Source organism: Microcaecilia unicolor, chromosome 7 (assembly GCF_901765095.1).
Source record: "Microcaecilia unicolor chromosome 7, aMicUni1.1, whole genome shotgun sequence".
In the NCBI taxonomy this organism is placed as follows: Eukaryota; Metazoa; Chordata; class Amphibia; order Gymnophiona; family Siphonopidae; genus Microcaecilia; species Microcaecilia unicolor.
Window position 1 is genome coordinate 194,474,482 of NC_044037.1, and position 25,152 is coordinate 194,499,633.

The window sequence follows — 25,152 nt, forward strand, 5'->3', positions numbered from 1 at the left end:
CAGTTGCCTATGGCACCATATACCCTTGCACCAGCCCTGGGGAAGTATTGTAAGCTATTGTAAGAAGTACGTATATGAATCAGTCTTATGCAGTGCCGCTGTGCAGAAACTGACAGGATTCTCCTGCTTGCTGGGGTAGAGGGCGATGCACTCAAACTCTGGGTAAGAAAGAAGTTGTCTGGGTGTCTGTCTGAGGCCAAAAAAGCAAGGAGTGATTTATTCTTATAGGAGATTTTCTCCTTCCTTCTCTCAGGTGAGCATGGGAACTTGAATTGCTTGGACATTGCTCTGGGGAGGGAGGTACAACTCTCTTATTTCCTAAACAATGTAAACATAATTTAGGATGACAAAAGGTAGCAAAAGAGAAAAACTTGCAAGTCTGATTTAACTTATTCTGTCCTCAGTGCATGCTTTACCTGTGATAGTTACTTATCTAAATAGAGATTCAACTTCAGATACAGATTTGACCCCCCCTTCCAAAACAATTTTTACTGCAGAAAAATTGAATAAACATAGAGCTTAGTGTAGGATTACATGGAATTAGGAAGGAACTCTAGTTTACAGACAGATAAAGCTGTTTTGAGTCTTTAAAATTCTATGGTTGAATGGTGTTAAAAGGATTACTGCAAGCTCTGCACAGTGCAGCTTGATCACATAGGGGCAATTCTATAACTAGGTACCACGTGTGAGGCACCACGATGGGGTATGCTGAGTGCCAATTCTATAACGGCATCTGTGTGCACAGATGCCGTTATAGAATTCAGATATATGCGCACGTTAGGCACAGTCATGCCAGGTCAATGGTGTGAGTGTGTCTATAACCAGCTGAAGAAAGGTGTTGATGCCTCTCTACAAGTCGTTGGTGAGGCCCCACTTGTAGTATTGTGTTCAGTTTTGGAGGTTGTATCTTGCTAAAGATGTAAAAAGACTGTAAGCGGTGCAAAGAAAAGCTACAAAAATGGTATGGGATTTGCGTTGCAAACCGTACGAGGGGAGACTTGCCAACCTGAACATGAATACCTTGGAGGAAAGGAACAGGGGTGACATGATACAGACATTCAAATATTTGAAAGGTATTAATCCACAAACAAACCTTTTCTGGAGACGGGAAGGCGGTAGAACTAGAGGACATGAATTGAGGTTGAAGGGGGGCAGACATAGGAGTAATGTCAGGAAGTATTTTTTCTCAGAGAGGGTGGTGGATACATGGGATGCTGTCCTGCGGGAGGTGGGGGAGATGAAAACGGTAATGGAATTCAAACATGCATGGGATAAACACAAAGGAATCCTGTTTAGAAGGAATGGCTCTACGGAATCTTAGCGGAGATTGAGTGGCAATGTCGGTAATTGGGAAGCAAAACCAATGCTGGGCAGACTTCTACGGTCTATACCCTGATCGTGACCGAATAGATATGAATGGGCTTGAGTGTAAATTTTAAGGGGCTTTGACGTTAGCTTCAGAACTTTTAGTACAAGAAGAGTGCTGGGCAGACTTCTACAGTCTATGCCCTGAGAATGGCAAGGACAAATCAAACTTGGGTATATATATAAAGTATCGCATACCATGTAAAATTAGTTTATCTTTTTGGACAGACTGGATAGACCGTACAGGTCTTTATGTGCCATCATTTACTATGTTACTATGTAAATCACCCACACAAATTGCAGTATTCCATAAGTTATGCACTAGAGAGTGACATGGGGAAAAGATTCATCCCCATTCCTTCCCCACAACCAAAGATTTTTTTTTTCATTCCCACCCCATCCATGCAGTCAAGCAGGCCATCCCTTCACTGTCCCTGCATTCTTCATCCCCGTCCCTTACCATCCCAGCAGTCTTAATTTTCTTCCCCACATCTTCCCACTCAAAGCAGAAAGGAAGATTTTATGCAATTTAATGGGCTTACAGGCATTGCAAGTAAACATTTTAGGCCTGTAGTTTAAAGTTCAAATAACAATATTTAATATTGAAAGTGGAACAATAATTAATACTGATAATGAAACACTAATAATAAAATAGTTTATTTTTCAATCCATGAAGAAACAGTAAACAATCCACACTCCATCCACCTTTTTTTTCAGCCCTCTTCCTGCACCACGCTCCATCCACCTTTGTTTCCAGTACCCCCTCTTCAGCTTGGAAAGTAAACGGCTGATGGAGGATATGATTGAGGTCTACAAAATCCTGAGTGGAGTAGAATGGGTGAAAGTGAATCAATTTTTCCGCCTTAAAAAAAAAATACAAAGACTAGGGTACACAATAAAATTACATGGAAATCATTTTAAAACAAATAGGAGGAAATATTTTTCACTCAAAATTTAAGCTATGGAACTTGTTTTCTGAGGATGTAGTAACAGTGGTTAGCGTATCTGGGTTTTAAAAAAGATTTGAACAAGTTCCTGGAGGAAAAGTCCATAGTCTATTATTGAGATGGACATTGGGGAAGCCACTGCTTGCCCCTGGATTGGTAGTATGGAATGTTGCTACTAACTGGGTTTCTGCCAGGTACTTGTGGCCTGGATTGGCCACTGTAGGAAGCAGGATACTGGGCTAGATGGACCATTGGTCTGACCCAGTATGGCTATTCTTATGTTCTTACCAGCTCCCCTCCCTGCACACATACACATCATCTATATTTTATCCAGCCCCTCTCCCTGCACCCACACTCTATCCATCTTTCTTTCCAGCCCCCCCCCCTGCATACACACACCATCTACCTATGTTTCTATCCCCCCCCCCTTGCTCACACTCAGCATCTACATTTTTTCCAGCTCCTCTCTTTGCACCCACACTCCATCCACCTTTGTTTCCAGCACTTGCCCCTGCATACTATAGCCCTCTGCCTGTGAGCCTCAGTTGGCCCTTCCTGGGCCTACCTTGGGGGTCTGGAAAGAACCCACCACCCTCTTTCCTGCCCAGCACTACCACTTCTTCAAAATGGCTGCCAAGATCTGTAGGCAGCCATTCTGAAGAAGCAGTGGGCAGGAAAGAGTGGTGTTCTTGCCTGTTCCCAAAGAGCCCATTAGACCACCAGGGCTCATTAAGGTAGGCCCAGGAAAGGCCCTGAGGCTTGGCTTGGGGGGGGCAGCCAGCCTGCTATCCCCATTACTTCAGAAGTACCACAGTTTTGGACCCTGTTATCATGACAACACCGCATTACAGTGTACCGTTACCATGGTGCTACCGTCGAAATTTTAAAAAATGTCCCAGTTACTGTGGTATCGGTTACCATGTCACTCTCTTATTCACATATGTGGGGAACATGCCTATGTTGCATCCATTCACTGCTCATGTGTATGCCCCCCCCCCCTTGCAGTTACATGCTAATACACTTCAGTGCTATATTATAGAAGAGCATATAGTGCCAGAATTGCGCTTTTAGTGAAAGCAACTTCCTCATATTGTCCTGCTTCTGGGGGTTATGAATTAAGGTAAAAATGTTACCAAAGTCAATGAGAAATTGACTGGATCTTTGAAAGAGAACTCTCGCTCTCTATTGTTAATATCCTAGGCAAGAAAGCCTGTCCCTGGGAATCATGGATAACCCCAAAGCGAGGGAGGGAAGAACCAGTGTTGTCCCAAGGATTGTGTGGGTGATGCAGTTGCACAGGGCACAAAGGAGATGGTTGCAAAAATTGCTCCCCATCCATTGTCTCCACTGCAGTGCCCACAGCACACTGAGTTGGGTGCTAGGAGGTATTACTTAGGGCATAGTTCCAGCTTGGGGTGCTCCTGAGAGGAACAGCATCAATGTTAGACTTCAGAGTGAACTCTCAAGGCTCCAATTCCTAAACTGCAGAGTCAAGGAAAAAGACACGCCCTCTGCCAAATCTGACTCATCCTGCTCACCAGTTGATGTCTCCTGCTGCTGGAGAAAGAACAACACTGATCAGCATCCCTGCTGCATTAGATTATATACAGGGAAGTGAGCAGAGTGTATCTCCCTGTCTGGACTAGTCTAGCAGGACTCAAGGAATGACAATTATCAGGTACAGCAAAGTTGGATTTACCCACAATATAATTTACATGTCCTGTTGGATCCCTTAATTAATCTATGCAGCCACCGGACACAGAGTAGAAGCATAATACAATATATAATGAGGTATATCAGAACATAGCTACTACTGCTAAAAACCTGAGAGTTCTGACAAGACGTGAGAAGGAATGTTAGTATTAATCTTTTGGAAACTGTTTGTGTTGAGAACTTTATATAGAGCATTGGTGTAATTCTAATACCTATAAGCAAATAATATTACAATCAGTATGCATTTTATTTTCCTTTGGGCCTAACAGTTCTTTATCTAAGATAGTAATTGGACCTAAAGAGAATTTATCATATAGTTAGACCCCTGTAACCAGCACAAAGTACTGTACTGTAAGTATAGCAGAAGCCTTAGCTTAGAACAAAGGCCTTACATAGAGGAACTACTATTGCTCTGTTTGCCTCTTCAATATTTATGAATTGTGTATTCATGATTTTTTTTTCTTTTTGTCTTTAAGACGCAACTTACCAATATATAAAAGGGTGTGGAGATAGTGCACCAATTCATGGAATATATTCACATGGCCTCCAATGTGTGACCATTTTAATTGGTGTGTATGACCTGAGCACCGGCGTACCTGTGATGGGAGTGATCAATCAACCATTTGCCTTGCAGGATCCAAAATCATCCAGGTACAGTATAGGCCTTGACAGTAAATTATATAATCTTGCTTTGACACAGCATGTGCACATCCCAGGTATTTCTGCTCGATAAAGCACATTAATGGTTATTAACACTGGGGCCTTGACCCTTCTGACCTGTCAAGGTGCAAAACCTGTCAAATATTATCAAATGTTTGGCAGCCTACTGTCTGCAATCACTTTGTCTCAATTTTAGTGAAAAGCTTCTAATTTGTTTCCAAACGTGAAATTGATGTATAGGAACTACAGCTGGTGGGGTCTTTCCCTGACTTATGACACTTACACCAGCTAACTGCCAAGTCTGCAGTAGCTCGGTATCACTATCCACTGCATTGAACACCTTGGTTAAAGGCTTTGCTAAATGTTTCCTAAAGCACTAGTAAAAATTTATTGGTAAAGCCATCTAAATCTAGTACTTTATTATGTGCAGAGTTTTAATCACCCACAGCATTTCCTCTACTGAAATTGGTTTAGAAAGTTGTTGAGCCTTCCCTGGTGGTAAAGGTGGCAAATCTATTTCCTAACAATATTGATCTAGAAATGCCAGGTTCATTTTCCTCTCAGGCTGATATAACTTTTCATAAAAGCATAGAAATTCCTGATGTATATCCTCCACCTCTCTATGGATCTTTTCCTTGGAGTCCTTATCTCTCAGGGTGAGGTTTCTTGCTCTCTGCTTTTTAAGTCACACTATATAAGGGAGTTTCTCCCTTATTGTCATGCTCCTCACCTCCTCAGTGATGGAGCGCTCCCGCGGGGCGGTACACCAGCCATCTTGGCAGGTTCGGCACTCCTTGGCACGTCTGAAGTGGAACGCCGGCCATCTTGGCGGGGCCGGCGCTCCGAGAATTGTCCCAACTCTCTCTCTCTCTTTCTCTGGGGGCAGGATCCGCGTCCGGGACTTGGGCTTGCTGCATTTGCACCCCCAGGACGCTGGGATTCCTCGCCCCGCCTACTGTCCAGCATGAGATTGGATACCTCGGCAGTCCACTTCCCTGGCTCCTCCTCTTTTCCCTTCCCCTGGCCTATCAGTGTCTTCCTTTTCTTTAGTCCTCCCTCGCTCCGCTTCTATTGGCCTCCCAGTCTTCCCCCCTCCTGCTCTCTATCCTATGGCAGCACCCTTCACCCTGTGGATTCCTGCTGACGTCAGACGCCGGACCTTTATCAGCTGATCTCCTCCTGGGCTCCATGCTTCGGCTTCTACTCTGGTAGGTGATTGTTTGCGCTGCTTCTATTTTCTGTCTGTTGCCTCCTTATTACTGACCCTGTGTGTATCCTGACCACTGCTGCCTGTCTCTGCCTGCTGCTTGAACCCGGATTACTCTCTGCCTGCTGCCTGTCTCTGACTACTGCCTGAACCCGGATTACTCTCTGCCTGCTGCCTGTCTCTGACTACTGCCTGAACCCGGATTACTCTCTGCCTGCTGCCTGTCTCTGACTACTGCCTGAACCCGGATTACTCTCTGCCTGCTGCCTGTCTCTGACTACTGCCTGAATCCGGATTACTCTCTGCCTGCTGCTTGTGGCCACCTCTGACCACTGCCTGCATCTGGAAGTCCTGTCGGCCGCCCGCACCTGGGGACTCAACCCTCAGGGAACGGCGGTCACCACAGGTGAAGCCTCGAGGTTGCTCGGCTGCCTAGCAGAGCGCAGGTGCGAGTCCTTGTCTCTATGCTCAGCCCGGCACAAGGACTCACGAACGCGACACTTATATGGTGTGAAGCCCCAACCAGCGCAACCCAGGATGCACTAGGCAGGGCTGGGTGCCAATGGAAAAGGAGGGAGGCTACCTCCCTCCTCCAACTGAAGGTAGGGGGGTGGGGAAGGGCCGCTAGACCACCAGGTGGGGAGGGGATTGACCCACGGCCCACTGGGCCACCAAGGACATCTGAGGGATGCTGGGGGGGGGGGCTGGAGACGGGGGGGGGGGGGGGGTCGGGGGGACTGGAGGTCTGCTGGACCTTCAGCCCCCTGTTGCTGGGGGGGTTCGCGTTGGGGTTCCTGTGTGGGGCTGCTGCATTGGGGGGGAATGGGGGCCTGCTAGCATACAAATGCATGCTGGACAGGGCTCACCATTCCTCCCCAATGGTCTGCAAACCCTAATGCCAGCTCCGAGTTGGCGTAGGGTTTACTGCGGCCAGCGTGCCAATCTTTGGTGCGCTGGTTGCTGATCATTGGGAATAAATAGGTTTAGCATGCTTTTGCATGCTACTTGCACTAAGAGACCTGTTTTGCATGCATTTGCATGCTAGTTACTACTACTACTTATCATTTCTATAGTGCTACTAGACATACGCAGTGCTGTACACTTGAACATGAAGAGACAGTCCCTGCTCAACAGAGCTTACAATCTAATTAGGACAAACAAACAAGACAAATCAGAGATGAGGGAATAAAGTGAGGATGATAAAATAAGGGTTCTGAACAAGTGAATAAGGGTTAGGAGTTAAAAGCTGCATCAAAAAGGTGGGCTTTTTTAGCTTAGATTTGAAAACGGCCAGAGATGGAGCTTGACGTACCGGCTCAGGAAGTCTATTCCAGGCATATGGTGCAGCAAGATAAAAGGAACGGAGTCTGGAGTTGCGTTCATAGCCCGCAAGCACGTTGTTTCATGTGCTCGGGGGGCTCTGATCATGGGATGGTAGCAAACGCAGGCGCTAGTATGGCCCTAACAGCCTCTAGCGCCTGTGTTTGCTTCTGATCATCAGCCCATCAGTGAGATACACTCTAAGCTAGATAAAGGTTACATTGCCCTTGCAGTATCTTTAGATCTCTCGGCTGCCTTTGATTTTATTGATCATTCCCTGTTGCTCTCCTGCACTGTTTTTCTGTGGTTTGAATCATTCTTGAAGGATCAAACTCAGTGTTCACTTCTACTGCTACTTCAACAACAAAAGCTCTTTCATGTGGAGTGCCAAAGGGGTTCTATTATGTCACCTATTTTTTTTAATGGTTTTATGAGTTCTTTGGCTACCATTATTCAAGAAGGGGCTATCTCCTTTAATTTTTATGCCGATGATATTTTACTGATCCACTATACCAATCCAGTGAAGGTGGACATTTTGAGTTTACATTTATGCCTTGATTCCATTGTAGACTGGCTGAGGGACCATTGTCTCATTTTGAACCCTGAGAAAAATGTCACCTGCTGGTTCACTGGTAACCCTTTTGACCATCCTTTGATCTTTCTATTCTTGGCACTACAATAACCCCTATAGATTAATTTCGCTATCTGGGGGTTACCCCTGACTATCAACTCTCTTTCCTGCCACAAGTGGCTTCTAAATGTAATACAAGTTTCTTCATTTTGAGACAATTTGAGACAATCACATGCTGTTAGAACTTACTTTGACCATGATTCCTCTCATTCTCTTATTCTTTCTCTATTAGTGTCTCGTCTTGACTATTGTAATGTTGTTTACTCTGGCCTCCCCCTCTCCATGCTGAAAAGGTTGCAAACTCTCCAAAATACAACCATGTGGCTTTTGTGCTGCTTGCATAAGTCAGATAAAATAACCCCTTTACTTTGAGTGCATCGTTGGCTTCCCATTGAATTTTGCATTAAACTTAAAGTTAATAAATAGAAACAAAACAAAAAAAAAGAAAATGTGATGGTACCTTTTTTATTGGACTAACAATACATTTTTTTCATGAACTTTCAAAGGTATCCCTTCTTCTTCAGATCAGAAATGAGCAAATGATGACATGTATCAGAATATATCTGTGAAACATAAAAGCATTTACACTTCTTTCAATGCATACCATCCCTCTATCAAATTCAAAATTGATTACTCCACAGAAAAAGTCAATTTTCCACATCATTAAACTTTCTAGACACCACAGTCTCTATCAACAAAGGCTATAAAAGCATCTATATACAAGAAACCAACTGACAGATACAGCTACCTCCACAATTCTAGCTTCCATCCTTCACATACAAAAACCCATTATACACAGCCAAGCCACATGATACCACTGCATCTGTTCTGATCCAAGAGACAGAGATAAACATCTCAAAACTCTGAATGAAGCCTTCATACTAAAAGGATACAAATTACAACCCCAAAATAATCTCCAAGAAGATTGCCTCTTCCCTTACAACACCCAGAGAAAACTTACTGCAGTACCAGCAAAAGAAAATCACAGAGAGAGTGCCCTTTATAGTGACCTACAATGCAGAGCTAGAAAAACTGAGAAGAATCATAAAAGATCTATAGCCACTACTCCAGGAAGATAAATTACTGAAAGAAACATTCCTAGCTCCATCTATGCTAGCCTTCCAACAGCCACCAAATCTGAAACAAAAATGAGTGAAAACAAAACTCCCAGTATAAACTGAAAAAGAGAATGGCACGTATCTGCAAGATATTAAGCTGCAAACTGTGCCAACACATATCACAGAACCCCACAGTCACTCACGTGGGGAAAAACATTCAGCATACTGGGAACTTACACATGCTCTTCTTCTAACATAGAGTATATTATTCAGTCCAAAAAAATGTAAAGAAGGATGCTATGTTGGAGAGCCAGGCCAAATGCTTAAGGTGAGACACCATATCAAAAACTATAGTGTTAACCAGGGTGACATTTTGCCAGACCAGAGCACTGTACTAATAACTTTATGGTAAGAATACTAAAAGAAAATTTCAAAACCATCCAGGAACATAAAACCTTTAAAGTTAAAATTATTAAATGTTTTGGCACCCACCAGACAGGACTTAACAAAGATCTGAGTTTCCTATCACATTATAAACCATAAAATTATACTGCTTTGTCACCCTCTGATTACCCATACATTTCTGTTTCTCAATTCCTCTTCCCCACCCACCCCTATCTTCTGCATGAGACTGTCACTGGAATGCTTTTATGTTTCACAGATATATTCTGAAATATGTCATCATTTGCTCATTTCTGAATTTCTGATCTGAAGAAGAAGGGTTACCTTCGAAAGCTCATAAAAATATATTGTTAGTATCATCTTATTTTCTTTTCATTTTGTTTTATTTATTATCTTCAAAATGTACTAACACGGCTGCCCTACCACTTTACTCAACATTAAATTTAAAATCCTCCTTCTTACTTTTAAAGCATTTAGAATGGGTGTTCTCCAATATCTAAACTCTCTAATTATACCCTACACTCCTCTTGAGATCATTGAATGACCATTGCTTGGTACTCCCCTGTATGCTCACTATGAGTCCATCTGCCAGTCCACATTTTTCTTTATTGCTCCTCAGTTATGGAACAGTTTACTCCTTTTTGTGTGGAGTGAATAATCTCTTAAACATATTTTAAAGCTGAGACAGAGTCTTGGCTTTTCCAACAAGCTTATCCCATTGGAGTTCAATACTGAGATCCGGTCCTGTTGTCTCGCACCAGTATTTTTGTTTGTGCCTTATCTTTGTGTTTGTCTCTTCTATTTACTAGTCATTCTGTGGATGAGATTTTAATGATTATCTTTACTATCATACTTTGTAGTTCCTTTTTACTACTGTGTTTTAGACTGTAAACCACCTAGCCCTGCAAGTCAGATTTGTGCGGTAAAGTAACTTCTGAACGAATGAATGAATAAATAAATAAGACTGGCATCACCAATCCCTGTTCCTTCCCCACTCCCTCCCTCCCTCCTACTGACACATTTACCCACACCCAGTCATCCAACATCATTCACTCAGCCTCTCAATCATAATTTATTCCCCCCTCCCCCCCCACAGCCAAAGCAGCTCATAGTGTGCTCCATGTTCAATGGTCTTATAAAATCCATCTGTTGCTTTCTGTTCCTGCCACTTTTAGCACCTTACTTCTCCTCATGCAGAGAACTGCCTCCATATCTATTGAATTGCAATCTCCTTTCACCCTGATCTACTCTCTGCCAGCGTGGCCTTTCCTCACAAGCCGTGTGAGGTTTATCACACTGATACGATGCTTGCTCCACTATTAGCAGCCCTGCCTCTACCTAGGCCCAGGATGGTTTCTCCATGTTTTGAAACTTATGTGCTTTCTTTTTGTGGACAATGGCCAAACCAAAAGGGTGGAACCTGTGATACTTGGAATATAAAGTACAGTTCAGCCAGGCTAATATTAAGTTTCTGCATTTTTTGAGCATGATGGGGGGAGAGATCAGCACAAATTTTGATGTATCTTAGGTCAGTGGGTCCATTGACTATGCTTTCTTTGCCACACGCTCTTTAAATTGGTAGCTGTGAAAACATACCACAATATCTCATGGCAAGTTGATCTTGGAGCCCCCAGTGACCTGTGAGCTCTTTCAACGTTGAGGCATGCCATACTGTCCATGCCACTTTCCTCTCCTAGCAAAAACTGTATGGTTTTCCCCACTACATCAGTTGGCTTTGTACCTTACTTTCGGCAGAATCAACTGGAGTGTACAAGGAAGAGAATCAGCTCCTTTGCTGGTCTGACTGAATGGAATAAGATATTGTTGATACTCAGGAAGCAGAAATCTTGATTGTGTATAAACCTTTGAGACAGCATTTACTTTTAGAGGAGAGAGACCCTGCTTGTTTTTTGGGCAAACGCTACCATCTACAGGAGATTTGTGTTGAACCTTGCGTGGGTGAAACATGGCCTGTGTCGAGCATTTTTGGTTTGTACTGATCTGCTTGTTTCTGTTATCACATTGGAGTTTGCGAATTGATTGCCCTGCTGCTTTTTGCGCACCACCCCTTCTTTAATATGATCCACGCTATCATTGTGATATAATTTGTAAATGCTAGTGCCAGCAGCCTGGTTCCATCCCAGTTAAGGTGGAGTCCATCCTTTTGGAAGAGGCTCCCCCTTTCCCAGAATGTTGCCCAGTTCCTAACAAATCTAAATCCTTCGTCCCTGTACTTTTGTCTCAACCATGCATTGAGACTTCGGGGCTCTGCCTGCCTCTTGGGTCCTGATCGTGGAACAGGGAGCGTTTCCAGAAATGCTACCTTGGAGGATCTGGATTTCAGCTTTCTACCTAAGAGCCTAAATTTGGCTTCCAGAACCTCCCTCCCACATTTTTCTGTGTCATTGGTATCCACATTTACCAAGACAGCCGGCTCCTCCCCAGCACTGTCTAAAATCCTGTCTAGGTGACACATGAGGACCGCCATCTTTGCACCAGGCAGGGAAGTGACCAGGTGATCCTCACGTCCACCAGCCACCCAGCTATCTACACGCCCAATGATTGAATCACCAACTACAATAGCTGCCCTAATCTATCCTGGGCTGATGTTCTCGGAGACACATCCTCTGTGCAAGAGGATATTCCGTCCCCTGGTAGGCAGGTCCTCGCTACAGGATTACTTCTTACTTCACTAGGGTGATGCTCTCCTTTTAGGAAACCTCCCTCCTCCAAGGCAGCACAGGGGCTGCCAGAATGGAGGTGGGACTTCTCTACAACATCCATGTAGGGGTCTTCTATGTACCCCTCTGTCTCCCTCAGCTCCTTCACTACTCTAGTCTCAACAGAACAGATTCATTCTCCGAGAGCTAGGAGTTCTTTGCATCAAATCCTTGTTAAGCGATTCATGAACCCAAGACCCCTTCAGACCTTCCTCTACTGACTCAGGTACATTAATGCTAAGGGTCTCCGTCTTATCCATGTTGATCTTGAATCTAGCCATTTTCCCAAAATCTCGAGAAACTTTCAGCCCATAGACAATGTTATCTGCAGGCTGGTTAAACTCAACATAATATCTTTTTTAAAAAAGTGATTTTTATGAGAATTTTCATCCCCATGTAGTCCACATTCTCTGAGTGGCTCCTTTTGTAAAAGCAAATAGCAAGAGTGATATAGTACACTCCTGAGGCGTGTCCTGCTTAACAAAAGGCCTACAAGTATGAGCATTAATTTTCACACAGGAAGAAAAGTGAGTAGGAGAGAGTGGGGTGGGTTTCATGGTGGGTAAACGGGAGGAAGGGGTGAGTTTGAGGGGGGAAGAGGGGTGGCTTGGAGCATGAGAGGAGAGGAGTCTAGTATAGTATGAGAAGTGGGTTGGGGGCAGGAGGATAGAGGGGGATGGAATGTGAAAGAGGAGCAGTGAAGGGCATCAAGAGGAGATCATGACAGCCTGGCTGGTTTTGGGTAATGGGTAGCATAAGTCCTTGGAAGAGAAAAAAGGGCAACCTATTGAGAGAAGGGTGTAGGGTTGAGTGGGTAAGAGATGGTGTGCTGGGGGTGACAAATCTGGAGTCCCCATTACTCAGTGTATTTTATGTTATTTTTTGTTGTGTGGGGGGGGGGTCTCCAGATTGAATCTTTCTCTCTGGGTTCTCTTCTGTCCCTGGGCCTAAGGCAGTGGGAGAGAGTGGGCCACTGGGGTCACGGCCAGCAATATTTTTCCAACACAGCATCAGTAACTAGAGAGTCTGGGGTAGTGCTGGAGATCGGTTTGTTTGGCCCTTCCAATCAAAAAGTATTCTGCTGCCCCTACTGGACCACAAGGAAAAAAGCAGGCAGTTTGAATTTCCTTTCTGGCATGAAGGTGCAATAGTGAGAGAAGGGAATAGGAGGTAGCACTGCACAGGGGTCACTGAGCCCCCCTGTTATTCCTGAAGAAGTGGGGGGGAAAGGGTATTTTGTTGAGATTCTGGGTTTCTTACCCCTATTGGGAGACTTCTGCGTATTTTTTTTGTTACATTTGTGCCCTGCGCTTTCCCACTCATGGCAGGCTCAATGCAGCTTACATGGGGCAATGGAGGGTTGTATTTTCAGGTGTTGAGTGTACTTGCTACTTCAGAGGTTGAGAAGGGGCTTGAACCATGCCCCCTAGATAAGGAGCATGATCAGTAGCACTATGTGCTTTATTTTAAAGAGACTGGGTGAAAAAGACATTCAGTATTAAACTGCTTAGAATTTAAAGTTTATGGGATTGGATTTCAGTTTACTGCTCTGTTATGCACCCAGACCAGAGCAGTATGAAAAAGTGTATGATAAGCACTGTAAGTTTTATTGAATATCTGTTCTTCCTTTACTCCCCTCCCCCACATATACCAAACACAGAACATTTTGATCTAAGAAACTTTGTTATTTATTTATTTATTTTATTTACACATGCTTGATATACCACAAAGGTCATAAGGCTTTAATGTGGTTTACAAAAAACATCCTTATCAAGGCCAGTGGCATAGCTACATGGGGCCACGGGGGCCTGGGCCCCACAAATGTCCTCTGGGCCCCTGGTTTTGCTGGTGGTGGTCCCCAACCCCCGCCAGCTGAAGCCTTGTCTAGCACCAGTCTCCGGTGCTGTTGCGTTGCCTGCCCTGCTCTGTCTTCCCCTCACGTCCTGCATACTCCTTTTAATGAAGCTGAGCATGCCCAATGTTTCACTAAAGGAGCGTGCAGGACATGAGGGGAAGACAGAGCAGGGCAGGCAACATGGTTGTGCTGGAGACCGGCGCTGGATAACGCTTCAGCTGGTGGGGGTTGGGGATGCCCGCCAGCCAAGGTCTTTGCTGCGGCAGTGGGTGGGGAGCGGCAAAGTGGCAGACCAAAATGTGCCCCCCACCTCGGACTCTGACCCCTTCCCACCGTGAGGTCTGGCTACACCCCTGATTCAAGGCAGAGAGAGAGAAGAAGAAAGGGGTAAGATCACAGCTGGGGCTATGAACCAAAGCACAAACGTTTTGAGTAGTTTTGAGTGAAAAGGTGGGTCTTAATGGCGGTTTTGAACCTAGCATTTTTCTTTCTGCAGGTGGGAAGGACAGTACTACTGGGGAATTTCATACATGGGCACCAAAATTTTTTCCACCCAGCTTACTACCTCTGATGATCACGATGAAGATGACAGCATCTGCCATATCCATCGCCATCCAGACAGTGGGGAAATAGAGTATGAGTGTCACCATTTTTCAGTTGTCACTAGTACTCGTGAAACAGAGAGGATTAAGACCATTCTGTCCGATATGTGTGGCGAAAGACTGCACTTTGCAGCCGGAGCTGGTTACAAGAGCCTTTGCGTTGTGCTGGGTCTGGTCGATATTTATTCCATCTCTGGAGATTACACATTCAGATGGGATTCCTGTGCTGCTCATGCCATACTGTTGTCCTTGGGAGGAGGGATAGTAAACTGGGAAGAATGTTTGAAACACATGAAGAATGGAGAGACCATGCTGGACCTGCCACACTTGGTATACAATGTTGATGAGGCAGGGGCTGATGGTTTATACAAGTGGTCCAACAAAGGAGGGCTTATAGCTTTCAAAAGCAAGGAACACTTGGAAAACTTCTTAAGCCTTCTAATAGAAAAGCTTGGCCTTTAAAAAAAATTTGCACTGCAATAAATGTGGATTTGTTAGTAGTGTTTCCCATTGTATACTGCTGAAGATTGTTTGCTTTTCATTTAGTTGAGTAGATACATGATGTTGCAGACAGCAGTTCAGATCTGAATTACCTTTGCACTCTACTTTTCAGGGAGTACTACTACATTTTTTACTGCTAGTGTCATAACTACCAATATCCCAGTTCAGTAGGAACATTGTAGGCTGATTCTGGATTTCTGACAACCCTATCCTGATGCGTTATGTGACCTGCAGCACCGAGTTCCGTATGTAGAATCATGTACTACAAATACCACACCACATCTGTAGGAAATGAAGGGCATTTTGTGTCAGTCCTGCTTTTTAGCTTGTTATCCCCAATACATTGTGGAATTTATAGTACGTGATTCAGTGCTGCAGGTCCCATAATGCATCAGGATAAGGTTGCCCGAAATCCAGGACTAGCCTACAGTATTCCTACTGGAACTGGGTAAGTTGGCAGCTATGTTGTATCCACTTGGACATGGCTATCTCTTTGGTTCTGAAGATTAACTAGCCAGTGGAATGCTTTCTCCTGGTCGAACAACGAGCCACCTTAAAGCTAAGTATAGATATGCCCTTAGAATGGGTTAGCGTGAAATCATGTGCTTTGATCACACATGACATAACCAGGGCCAGTCTTAGTAATTGTGGGGCCCTGTGCAGACCAGTTCAGTGGGGATCCCCTGCCCCCACCTAGTCCTGCCCCTTATTGACAAGATGTGTGTTAAAATTTGTTATTTCAAATAAAGACAAATCAAGCAAAACTTGTATTTTCAAATAAGAACAATGCAATCCTAGGACACCTTAGCATGTGCATGTAAGGACTGGATAAATTAATTAAAATAAATGTCCTTAATATGTAATACTTGCTAGCAATAATAAAACAGTGATTGAATATTCACTTAGCAAGCAGCCTAAGCCAACAGATTTATTTTCCACTGAACATAATTAATGTTGTATGAACTTAATGGCTAATAGTGTGCTGAACCGGACAATGTTGGCACATTTAGACTGACTCTGGACATTTCTGCATGAAGGAAATCCTTCCCTCAGTATTCAATACCTTCTCTGAAACAGTAGTAATAAAAAAGGCAAGTGCATTTTTATAATATACTACTGCATTCCACAGAACAAAAGGAGCAAGTTCCCAATTGCCATCTTTTTCTTTTGATGTAAGCACAGGAAAAAAAAAAAGATGTTAAATGCTCCCAGGTCTCAACCAAATTAATGATTTTTTTAAAAACTGTCTGATTGTTAAGCACCTGGTACTCATAATGTCTATTGTGGTGGCCCTATACTAGGTGAAAACATCAGAACAGAGTGAGTCCCTCTAACCAGCCCCTCCAAATGACACAATTATGATTTAGAACTAATCAGCTGAAACCAATACTTCCTCTGTGTACATCCTTATGCTACACAAGCTGGCATCTTTGAAAATATAAGTGAAGTCCAATAAAAATGCTACCAACAATAAAGAATGACAATGTGGATAGAGCAGCTTATAGAGTTCTTGCATTGTTTGGGTAAAGGGATGAGGGGTGCGCAGAGGAGAGGGAAGGGGAGACCAACCTCAGCGGCCGTCTCAATCTCACCACTTTCAACTCTCTCCTACCCGCTCCCTTAGTTCTGGCTCGCAGCACCACTGCCGTCTTCAATTTTCCGGGCTGCCGGCAGTGTCAGTGAGGTAGGCACGCTGCCTTTGGTGGCCCTGGAAGCTCTCCTGCTGTTGCAGCGTCCCGCCTATGCGGGACAGGAAATTGCAGCAGAGAGAACGCTTCTGGGCTGCCAAAGCCAGTGTGTTTACCTGACGCTGCCGGCGGCCTAGATTGAAGAAGGTAGTGCTGCAGGGAGCCAAAAGGGAGTAGGAGAGAGCTGACCAAGGCAGTTAGATTGAGAACAGGAGATGGCAATGACGGCTGAAGCAGGAAGCGGGAGGGAGATGCTAAGGCTGTCGCGGGGCCCATGGGAGTGCGAGGCCCTGTGCGGCCGCCCCTGGACATAACAGTGCATGAGGATGAAGGTTTTTCATGTTTGTATGAGTCATGGAATTTCTTCACCTTGGAAGAGATAGCCCTATAGTCCAACTTAATCACAGACATTGCCTGTTTAAGGTTGGTGTCCATGGTTTTAATAGCCTGCCAAAGAGTTTCCAAAGCCAAGACAGCCAGTTTTTTAATCTCCCCCAGCTCCAGCATGTTACCTCCAGAAGTGTCCTCTTCCACTCCAACTTCTTGCGGAACAGATCTTACCACTGCCACAAACCCAGTCCAGGCTAAGGTCCGTCGAATATCTCGGCGGTCCTCCAGTAACAGGAGCCACTGTATCAGCATGGCGTGTCACTGTACCCGCTAGAGTGGATCAGGTGCCGCAGAGCAACCAAGACCGGAAGGAAAGCGCTCAGGGCTCCTTTCCGCTTCAACATACTGTCAATCAGCCAGGACTGACAAAAGCGCCCACCAACTTCAGAGGTAAAGAGAAAGCAGCGTGTATTCATGCGTCTGCTTCTGATGCTATCTTTGACCCCCAACCTGTTATTTTTTTGCATACAAGGAAGTGATCGGCAGGTTGGCCCACCTCCCTTACTAATAGAAGCCCACGCATTGGAGTGGGCCCCCACGATATTCTTGCTTCTCCTTTGACCCCCCCCCCCCCCCCCCCGTCCTGTGATATGGAAAAGCTGTGGGCGGTGTGGGATTGGAGGCAAGGGAGGAGTGTCAGCAGCTTTATTTATGTCAGCAGCTAGTGGCCATCACTCTCTGTGCAACCAATCGCAAACATCCCAGCTTTAGAGCTACGGCAATGCGGTCTGCAGATGGAAACTGTTAGTCAGAGATTGTGTGAACCAGTTATATAAGATGTTATAGGGGACAGATAGAACAATCTGTTAGTAATTGCGTTTGTGTTACATGAATTACAAATTATTAGTTTGAGGTGAGGCCATAATATAAGTGCTTGTTGTTTTGCTCTTTGGTTCTTGTCACAGCTTTAGTTGTGGTTATCCAAGTCAAGAGCAGCTACAGGGTCTAGACTCTACACAAGCAACAAAACAGAGCACTCTAGCTGCTTGCAATTATGGAGTGCCCCAGTGAGTTCTTTCTACAATAGTGGTTCTCAGTCTTTTTTCAGTTGGGACACACCTAGTAGACAATACTCACATTCAAGACACACTTCCTGCATGACCCTCATGGACCTTTGGTCTAATAAAGTATGATAATTATTGTGGATGCAGAGCATGTTTACATTTTTAATTCATAAGAACCCTCCTTCTCCCCCCCAACAACATATCCAGATTCCTCTGCCCCCAACCACCTCATGGTCTGACACTTCCTCAGCCCCCCATATTTTCTCCATGGAAATTACCATACAAAAAATATGCCATGCATGTTTCTATATATTCTGATTGTCATGCCATCTAAGTTATAGCAACATAAATATCTCCACTAGCAGGAACACTGTGAAGTAACACAAAACCTGATAAAAATCCTAACGCAACATATTTGTAGCAGACCTACCGTATAACAATAGCATTAATTCCTATGAATAGGCAGCACTACAAGTATTACACAGGGCCCTAGAAAACCAATATACCCACTACTGGTAAAACAGGACAAGTGTTCTGCTGCAGAGTTCTACACAGAAACTACATGCAAACAGAATAGCACACCTCAGTCACACACAAAACATAGGCAGAACCTCACCAAATATAGAACAAGGGATCACAAATTAGAAACAGAAATATAAAGACAGAAAATTGAACTGGGAACCTCGAGAAATCAAACTAGGCAGGTACCACAACATAGCTGGTAATCCCCTAATCTTGGTGCCGTGTGGGATTTATAGTGTCTGATCCTGCTTATTGAAATCAATGTTGTAAGTCCCATAATGCACCAGGATGGGATGGTCAGAAAAAGCAAACAGGATGCTAGGAATTATTAGGAAAGTGATGGTAAATAAAACCAAGAATATTATAATGCCTCTGTATCACTGCATGGTATGATGTCACCTTGAGTACTGCATTCAGTTTTGGTCGCTGTACCTCAAAAAAGATATGGTGGAGTTAGAAAAGCTTCAAAGAAGAGCAACCAAAATGATAAAAGGGATGGAACGCCTCTCATATGAGGAAATGTTAAAGAGGTTAGGGCTCTTCAGCTTGGAAAAGAGACAGCTGAGGAGGAAATGATTGAAGTCTATAAAATCCTGAGTGGTATAGAAGGTAAAAATTAATCGATTTTTCACTCTCAAAAAGTACAAAGAGCAGGGGACATTCTATTAAATTACATGGAAATATCTCTAAAACAAATAGGAGGAAATATTTTTTCACTGTACGAATAGTTAAGCTTTGGAACTCGCATCCAGAGGATGTGGTTATGGCGGTCAGCATATCTGGGTTTAAAAATGTTTGGACAAGCTCCTGGAGGAAAAGTCCACAGTCTGTTATTGAGATGGACATGGGGGAAGCCACTGCTTGCCCCAGGATTGGTAGCATGGAATGTTGCTACTAATTAGGTTTTTGCCAGGTACTTGTGACCTGGATTGGCCACTGCTGGAAACAGGATACTGAGCTAGATGGATGATTGGTCTTACCCAGTATGGCTATTCTTATGTTCTTATCTCCCATCGTATTACCAATAAAATCCTACTTCTAGTTTTCAAGATACATAATGCAGAACCACCTTATCTTTCTAGGTTCTTAACTTCCTACTGACCCTCAAGAGCACTTAGATAGATCTTTCCACCAAAACAGACTCATTGTCTCTTCCTTTAGAGAGATGAAACTACACGGAGCTCAATATTTTCTGTACAAAGCCACAAGCTCTGGAACATGCTTTCACAACATCTTAGACTTCAAACATCCTTACAAAAATTTTAAACTGACCTTAAAAACATTTTTAATTTTGGATGCTTACGCCTGACTTTTTTCTCCTAGAGGAAGTTGGTTGTGTGATAATACATAAAGCTTGTCATACTGAAGGCTTCTGCTAATCTTGTCCTACCTTTAACTGTCAACCTAGTTCTACACAAACTGTTAAACAACCTCTCTGTTCAACAAAAACTGCAACCTATTTACTTCAGACTCATGTAACCTAATTCTGCACAAACTGTTAACCAAGATCCTAGTTTTACAAAACTGTAACCTATCTACCTCAGACTCATATGCCACATTGAACCTACCTATAGGTGGGAAAATGTGGGATACAAATGCATAAATAAATAGGAGAAATAAAACAGAAATGCATTTCAAACAAAATGCAAAGACATCTGTGATGCACATTTCCCAAAGCAAACCTATTCCACCTAATACATTAAAAATAAAACACTTTTTTCTACTGTTAATGTCTGTGAATTTTATTTTATCAAGCATTTCTCAGTCTCAGTTTATTTTTTTTCTGCTTTCTTGTCTTCTGCTCTTTTTCCAGTGGATGCTGTCCATCGTGTCCACTTGACCTTTCTCCACTTTCTCTTATCTTCTTCCATTCCCTCACTTCATCCATCTCTGACATATTACCTCTTTCTCTCTGTTCTGTCTGCCCACTCAAATTGTACCCTCCATGCTTCAGTGTCCCACCTATATTTTACTTACCTATCAACTTTAAATCTCCTCCTCTCACCTTCTACATCTCCTACCTCATTCCTTCCCTGACCTATTCAATTTTCTTTCACCCACTCCCTATTACTACACTTCTGCCCTCTGTACTCACCATCCTCCACTCAATCATCTCCTTGAGAACCCCCTTGGTCTCTCCCACATGGTTCCCCATGCCAAGTATCTCCCCTCCCTCTTCTTTCCAACACCCTTGTAGCCCAACATCGCCTCTCTCTTTCTCCACCCACACTTGTAGGCCAGCATCGTCCTATTGCGCCCACCCTTCTATCTCCTCCATCCCTATGATCCAGCATTTTCCTGTCCCCTTTCTCTTCCCCTCCACCCTATGGTCCAGCATTTCCCTGTCCCCTCTCCCTCTCCAATCTATGGCCCGGCATTTCCTTATCCCCTCTCCTTTCCCCTCCACCCCTATGGTGCAGCACCTCCATGTCTCCTCTCTCTCCCCTTCCCCCTCAATGTCAGCAAGGCAGGGCTTGGAGAGTAGCCGCAGAAAACTCAGCCTGGCAGCCGGCAATGTAGCTACACAAATCCCGATGCCCTGCTCCTTGCTGGGTTGTGTAGACGGCAAAACATGCACTGGACGTGAAAGCCTGCTAAGTGCAGTTCACTGCCTACACAACCTGGAAAGGAGCACAGCATCAAGGTTTATACAGCTGCATCTGCCCCCTCCATCCCCCACAGTCCAGCACCTCTCATACTCACCCTCTCCACCCCCATGGTATAACATCTCTCCCTTTTCCCAAGCCCCTCCCCCACCTCTTCTCTCCCCAGCTGCCCCATAGTCTAACATCTTCCTCTTTACCCAGCCACCCCATGGTCTGACACCTCCCCAGCCCCCCCATAGTATGACGTCTTTCCCTCTCCCCAGCTGCACCATTGTCTGACACCTGCCTCTCCCCAGTTGTCCCATGGTCTGACACCTCCCCATCTGCCCAGCCCCCCCACCCCCCGGTCTGGCATCTCCATAGACCTCATGTCTCTCCTAGTCTGGCATCTCTCCTGTCCCCCTCTTCCTGCAGGTCCAGCAACTTTCTCTCACTCCACCACCTCCTCATTGGTTCAGCACCTCTCCCTATTTCCCCCTCCCTCCTGTGGGTGCAACACCTCTCATCATTTTCCCTTAGCTAGCCAGCCAGACCCCTCCTCCCCCAAGCAGGTATAGCACCTCTCCTTCATGCTCCCTCTGCCAGCCAGTCTACCTACCCCCTCCCTGAGCTGCAAAACCTGAAGTTTGCTGGCAATGGCAGGAATAACAGGCTGCCTGAACTGACCTGGAGCCATTCCTCCACTATTGTCCCACCCACACACAAACAGGAAGTCGCCTCAGAGAGGCGGGACAGTAATAGAGGAAAGGTTCTAGGTCAGCTCAGGCAGCCTATTACTACCCCTGCCAGTGAACAATTCTGCAGCCCGGGAGAGGGGGGCTCGTTGGATAAGGGGAAGCTGCTGGACTCGTGGCAGAAGGGAAGAGGAGGGAGAAACTGCAATGAAAACACCGAAAAAAAGTGCTGTGGTTTGAGTGCTGGTCCCACGGCATACCGCCTGGGAGCTTGCGACACACCAGTTGAGAGAACTGCTGTTCTAGGATGACGACATTCTAACCTCATAGCTGACATCAGACCTTCCTGGCAAGGTAAAAGGGAGGCAGAGGGCCTGCAATATTGTTTAGCTTGGCATGATGAACCCTTACTGTGATCCAAGCAAAAAAACTACCCACAACTCAAGTACTGTGCAGTAACTTTAGAGTACGATAATATCACAGATGCCAAGGGTTGACTATCCCAAAGAGTGAGTCTGAAAGCCAAGGCCTGATATTTTTCAGATGGTGAGTCTAGGGTATAAATGTAGAAAGATTTATGTTTCAAACTATTTTAGTGATAACATCACAGTACAAACAACAGCAAATTCTGCAAACTTTCAAGAGATATCAAGCAGGTTTACTCCCCCCCCCCCCCACAGACACACCTCCCGCAATCTTCTAGCCTACCCAACCCATAGCTATCCCCCACCCCCTCCCAACTTCCCCCTCTACCCTAACCCCCTTATAAGGTTATACCCCAGACCATGGGGCTGGACCAGTGAAATTCCCACCCTCTCCACCTAACATAACCAACCCAAAGAAACCTTACAACAACATTCAAAACCAACTATCCTGAACAGCTAATTAGACTTAAACAAGAAACGAAGGAAAGGCATACTAAAGCGTTCTGCTAAGCACTGGCAAATCTCTCTATATAAAAAGCAATACCAATGTTCTATGAAGCCTCCAGCCGGAAGTGTGAAGGGGGCGAGATATCCGGTTTCCCTATGAGTGTCTGCCCCGCCCTCTCTGTAACACAGTCAGTGAAGGAAAACAGCAGAGCATGAAATCAAATCGCTGGCTCTGTAACAGTGAAGGACTCAGAGGGGGGAGGGGAGAGAGGCCAGAGGGCAGGGACACACACACTCCCACATGCACACAGAAGAAAACATTGCTAGCCCCCGTTTCATTTGCATCAGAAACGGGGCTTTTTTACTAGTTACATAATAAAATAACACAGAAAGAAAGGCACAATCTAACATGACAACAAGGAAAGTCAAACCTTTCCAGCATCAGCAAATTAAATGCCCTTTCTGGCTGGGATAATTTGTAGAAAGGTTTGTGCTGCCTCCACTGTAGTAAAAAAGAAAGTCTTGCCATCATGCTTAACTCGAAGTCTCGCTGGAAAAGCAAAGCACATTAAATGTTTCAGAGAAAAAGACAACAATGGAGCAAAAGCTTTCTGAGCAGCACGCACTGTAGCAATATAGTCCTGAAAACATAAAACTTTTGTTATTTTCAAATTCCAAATTCTGTCCACCTCAAAGAGCTTGTAGGATAGCTTGCTTATGTGCAAAGTGTACCACATGAAAGACAACCACTCTAGGCTCTGCAGACACACCAGACCCTAAGCCCAGCCGATGAACCCATGCTATTTTAAATGGAACTTCCAAGGAAAGCAAGATTTTGAAATCCAAGTCTCTACAGTCTGCACCAAAACATCAGGTGTCGTGGTCTCAGAAAGTCCACCAATCGCAAGTTTTTGCGCCCGGCTCAACCAAGTCATCCACCTTGTGCTCCTCCATCTGTTGAAAACTATGATGAAACTTATCCATAGCTCATGTTCCGACTTTGACTTCCAATGCTACCACTCGATGTTGTTGCGCATCCAATTCTAAGTCCGTGCTATTTAGACACTCATCTGCAGCTTTAATTCTATCCTGCAACTTCTGCAGTTTAGCATCCAGTGCCGCTTCCACCACTGCCCGCACTTCCAACACGATTTCCTTGAGCCAAAGGAAGCTTATTGATGAACCTGATGGAGCCAAAGGCAACGCCACCTTAACTTCAGTTCCCCATTTTTCCAGGGCTTTGCAAGTCAATTTCAGAGCCATTTAAAAATGAAAAATAGTTCAAAACGTTTCCTATCCTGATTTACTTTTTGCAAGGAACGACAACATTTCAGAATTCTCTGCTGTGCTGGTAGGCTTGAAGAAGGAACAAAATTTGGTGGGAAGACGGAGGACCCAACAGGCAGCCTCTGCTCCTGCTCTAGGCATCACATAATGTAGAAAGATTTAAATGTAGTATTGCTTTTCAATTTAAAAAAACAGAATGGAGGCAGTATAAGGCCAGTTTTCAAAAGCAGTTGCTCAGATAGCTACAGTGCTACCTGGTTAAATTATTTAGGCTGAAAATTGCCATACAGGTTGCCTAGAAGTATGTGTTGTGGATCTGGAAAACTTAGAGTTAACATTTATGTCTTAAAATTATAAGCAATTGACTTCAGTGAGCTATTGACAGATGTAATAAACATCAGCAGGTTTTACTGGACATTGTGAAAAAGGCTTATACTTGATTAGTGTGTGAACAGATTTATTTTAAATCTACACTAATGAGGGGTTCCAGGATAGAGGAAGAACAAACCTAAAGTACAAGGTGTTTATCTCTAGATTATTATTGAAAATTGTTTTTTCTTCTGTTCCCAAGCTGCAAATATTATGTTTAGACTAAAGAAGTAGTCTGTAGTTGTTAGACTTTCCTTTCAATAGTTGAGAAATATCATGTATATGAGACATGTTCCACTTTTTCTTAAAATAACATCTTTATTCTACCTGTCAATCAAAGATCCCTTTCTTTGTATGTTTGCTGATCAATTGATTCCTTGAACACAATTGATTACCTCATCTATGGTTTCAGCTATGAAAGTAACCATTTGCAATACTAGATTTGGGGAAACTTGCTGACCAAGACCCCGATGCTCAAAGCTTATCGTGCTTGCAACGTTTGATGTAGACTGGTTGTAGCCAGTCTAGTGCACACATTATTCAGTGTCTAATTTATTTATGTATTTCCAAGACTTTCTATACTGCTCTAACTGACTAGCAGGGCAGTGCAGTCTAAAACAGAGGAAAGTAAGAAAGGAATGCCATTAAAAATATAGGAAACCATGAAAATCACGCTAAGAATTGAAAAAGTGGAAGGGAAAACAGGGAGTACGAGAGGTAAGGGTGGGCAGGATGATATCAATCAAAAGTTTGTAAAAG

The 25,152-nt window shown here is 44.3% G+C and overlaps 1 protein-coding gene across 2 annotated transcripts in view; it reads left to right on the top strand.

Annotated features, from left to right (window-relative positions):
* Positions 1-15,786, top strand: part of INPP1 (inositol polyphosphate-1-phosphatase) — a 48,696-nt gene extending 32,910 nt beyond the window's left edge. For both annotated transcript variants that reach the window (XM_030209946.1, XM_030209945.1), the window contains exons 4-5: positions 4,502-4,676; positions 14,375-15,786. In XM_030209946.1, coding sequence (XP_030065806.1) covers positions 4,502-4,676; positions 14,375-14,942 — 743 coding nt within the window. In that variant the 3' untranslated portion in view covers positions 14,943-15,786. The remainder of the gene's footprint in view (positions 1-4,501; positions 4,677-14,374) is intronic.
* The last annotated feature ends 9,366 nt before the right edge of the window (positions 15,787-25,152 follow it).